At 42.8% G+C, this 3,759-nt stretch overlaps 1 protein-coding gene across 4 annotated transcripts; it reads left to right on the forward strand.

The window, feature by feature from the left end:
- The first annotated feature begins 1,271 nt into the window (after positions 1 to 1,271).
- LOC123182939 (uncharacterized protein C227.17c) lies at positions 1,272 to 3,759 on the forward strand. Of its 4 annotated transcripts, none has more exons than XM_044595638.1 (3): positions 1,272 to 1,538; positions 2,868 to 2,930; positions 3,040 to 3,759. In XM_044595638.1, the coding sequence occupies exon 3, from the start codon at positions 3,052 to 3,054 to the stop codon at positions 3,442 to 3,444; it is 393 nt and encodes a 130-aa protein (XP_044451573.1). In that variant the 5' UTR covers positions 1,272 to 1,538; positions 2,868 to 2,930; positions 3,040 to 3,051; the 3' UTR covers positions 3,445 to 3,759. The 4 variants fall into 4 exon arrangements, with proteins under 4 accessions (XP_044451573.1, XP_044451574.1, XP_044451575.1 ...); XM_044595639.1 differs by having other exon boundaries at positions 1,272 to 1,534; XM_044595640.1 differs by lacking the exon at positions 2,868 to 2,930 and having other exon boundaries at positions 1,272 to 1,534.

The following is a 3,759-nucleotide window of genomic DNA, read 5'->3' on the forward strand; positions in this document are numbered from 1 at the left end:
CTTGTCCCAAGCTTGACCCTCAAATGGATGTATCTAGCACTAACTTGTTGATAGATATATCCATTTGAGGGACAAGCTTTTTCGGGCGAAGGGAGTAGTAGTTTGAGAGGTCAGTTCTTTACAAAGTCGTCCGCTCGTGGCCACATGGTCCACATCCTCTCGCCCTGGTTAACTAAAAGGCGTCTAGGTAGGTTTGCGAAGCAGCGTCCCGTTTACGTGTATCAGGTATCACAGAGTTGTGTTGTGACGATGGAAAGAAGCAACAGAATATTCTATTCGATGCATTTTGCGTCGAACAGTCGACGTTTCGCACAGAGCTCGTGATCGAGCGGTAACCTGGGCCGGCCCATTAACGTGTTCCAGCATTTCTGGTTTTGGGAACTTTCTAGAGTTTCCCAGCCGTTTTTTTTTCTGGTTTTCTGTTTTCCATTTGGTTTTTCTTTTTTTGTTTTACCGTTTATTTTTCTTCTTTCTTTTTTCTTTTCTTTTCCTTTTCTGTTTCTTTATTGTTTCATTTTTATATTTCAATTTTAATTTCTTTTTTTGACCTTCATGTTTCGAAAATTGTTCGGAAACTTAAAATTTTTGTGCTTTTAAAAAATGCTCAATTTTTTAAAAAATGGTCGTGTTTTCAAAAATTGTTCATATATTCAAAAAATGTTCGCATTTTTAAAAAAATGTTTGGGAATTAAAAAAATTCTGTTTTAAAAAATCGGAATTTTTGTTCATTTTATCAGAATTTTAAATAATGAGCGGATTTCAAAAAATGTTCCTGTTTTAAAATATTGTTCACAAGTTTCAAAAAATGTTCTCATTTCCAAATTTTTGTTCTTGTATCAAAAAAATTGTTCTCGTTTCAAATTAGTTTAGGATTTTCAAAGTTGTTCTCCATTTTGAAATTTGTTCTTAAAATTCAAAATATGTTCATGATTTTAAAATTTTGTTCAAAAAATCGGAAAATGTTCAGGTTTATGGAAAAAGTTCAGAAATTTCAAAATGTGTTCGCCATTTCAGAAAATTGTTCTGGTTTGTCAAAAATGTTTCGTAATTTCGGTAAATAACTCAAATTTTGGAATATTGTTTGGGATTCTTTCAGATAGTGTTAAGTCTGCTACCGCTATTTAGTTTTTGAATTCTCGCGGTGCATTTTTGTCACGAGTCATCTTCAGGCGTAGTGGCTAGCAGCGAGCGCAAGTTTGATTCCCAGGAAAAGCAAAGCGCGAACTACCATTTTTTGCGATATTTTACTATCGCATTCGCGGACACCCCAATGGGCCGGCCCAGTCGGGCGCACATAGAGATGGGAGGCAGCTCCCAGAAGCAGCAACTGAAGAGGATCTGGTCCAGAAGTGCGCCTCCCTCCTAGCCGCCGCCGGCCCGCCGCCGCGGCGCACCCAGCCAGCCGAAGCCTCCGCTGCCCCTCCGCCCAGCAGCGCCCCCCTCCGTCGAGCAGCCGATCCCACCAGCAGCGTGGAGCAGCCGCTCCCGCCCACCAGCGCCGCCGCCCGGAACTACGCCGGCGACCAGTCCATAGGCAGGTAGCCGCCACTCCCCCCTCCTTCCTCACCCTTCCCTTACCCCCCCCCCCCCCCCCCCCTCTCCCTCCTTCCTCTTTCATCCTCTGTTTGTTCAATTTTATTTTCTTTCCTGATTCTTGTATTAGATGATGATGAGTACTTGCTGTAGATTTGATATTGTGAGACTATAACGTTGATTGTTTCTCGATGAGCACTTGCTGCATGATTTTTCAAGTGCATGTTCAAGTTTACATGTGAAAGAAAGGATTTCGCTTGATAGGTGTTTGCAATAATACTTGTCCCATGTGGGCTGGTGCACATCCCTGTCTTTGGCTGAAGAACTCATGTGCCACCATGACCAGAATTCTTGCCGCCTTGCGACACAATTTCTAAACTTTTTGCCTCTGCAAACTAGACCAGTAATTAATATAAAGCAATATTGGACACACAATACCAGTAGGATCTGAGGGCATGATGATTCCATTAAAGCACGCGTTGTTCCTGGTCTTCCAAATTGACCAAACTACAGCAGCTACTCCACAAGCTACAAGCCCTCTACTACTAACAGGGAGCTTACTAATCCAGACAGGGATATCATAAAAAACACTAGGTATCTCTTGCAAATTAAACGTACATTTGATCACATGCCAAACATATCTAGCAACAGGGTACAAGAAGAACAAGTGATCCATCCCTTCTCTAGTATTACAAAACACACAATTTGCACTTCCTTTCCATCCCCGGTGCAATAAGATATCTTTGGTCAGTATACTGTTTTCAGTAACTAGCTACAAGAAGACTTTAATCTTAAGGACAGTATAACTAAGATTGCCCTCATATTTACATCATGGCCGATCTTTCCCAAAATATGTTTAGTATCTTGCTCTGATCCGTATTACTAGTCATTAATGACAGTACAAGAAAGATGGCCAATGAAGAATTGCTGACGGATAAGCTTGATAGTTACTGGCAGGCCTTATAAAAACATTGACCTACTAATTAGTGAACCTTTTAAGAATATATGTACTTTATAATAATACATTTTCGTTTGCGCGATGTTAACTACTCCCTTCGTTCCTAAATATATGTCTTTTTAGAGATTCCACTATGGACTACATACGGAGCAAGGAGTGAATCCACAATCTAAAATATGTCTATATACATCTGTATGTAGTCCATATTGAAAACTCTAAAAAGACTTATATTTAGAAATGGAGGGAGTATTATCCAGAAAATTTGATTGTGCAACACTATGCTTGGATAGTTTGTAGTAGCATTATTTGTATGTATGCTCTCACTTGTGCCTAGTCACATCTCCTCCTCCAAAATCTGATATCTCTATCAAAATAGGGCTTGTCCAGTAGACCAGTACCCCCAAGCCGCTGTGGCAGCAGCAGCGGTGAGGTGAGGAAGGTGAGAAGGGTTATCCTTTTCTTCCGTTCCGTCTTCTTCTGTATTTCTGTTGTTTTGTGTGGTTCTAGTAATGCAAGCATATCTCACATGTAAATTCCTTTCTTGGTAGGCCGTTATAAGCATGGAGCCCAAAGAGAAGCCCGAAACGACCAGCGCTACCAGCCCACCTCCGCCGCGGCTGGACTGCATAAAGTGCTTCGATGCGCTATGGTTCTGCTATACCCCTCTCCACCAGCTGCAGACCTACTACCGCCACGGGGATTTTGACACCTGCTTCGGCAAGTGGGGCGATCTCGTTGACTGTCTCTCGCTCAAGACGAAGCGGAGGGCGGAGGTAGAGGAGATCCTCATCGCGCGGGAGAAGGCCAAGCCGCACATCTGGACCTTCCGGACTGCCGAAGAGGCGCAGGCGAACTGGTGGCAGATGTACAAGCACAAGGTGGTGATGTCGTCGCCACCCAAGACTGCAGGTTCTGCTGCGCCTCCTCCTGGATCATCCGGTGTTCTTTCCTGAGAATTGAAGGTCGGGGGAGCCTACAGAAGCGTCGATTGCGCTTTTGGTGCGCTGTGCTTAGACCGCTGGTCTTTGTTCAAACTTGAATGTACCCTGGCAGGGTAAATAATTGGAACCTTGGATGGAAAGATGCCTTAATCCTGTTCTGTAGATCATGGCAGGCAACTGAACCAAGATGTTCTGGTGGTTCTTTTGCTATTTTTTGCACCAGCTATGATGTTAGCCTTTTTGCTTACTTCCTTGCCAGGCATAAATGTTTTGGCTTGTGCTGTAGTGTGTTCTCATTAATTTCTGAATGCAGACTAGTTAATTTCA

Source organism: Triticum aestivum, chromosome 1D (genome assembly GCF_018294505.1).
Source record: "Triticum aestivum cultivar Chinese Spring chromosome 1D, IWGSC CS RefSeq v2.1, whole genome shotgun sequence".
Taxonomy (NCBI): Eukaryota; Viridiplantae; Streptophyta; class Magnoliopsida; order Poales; family Poaceae; genus Triticum; species Triticum aestivum.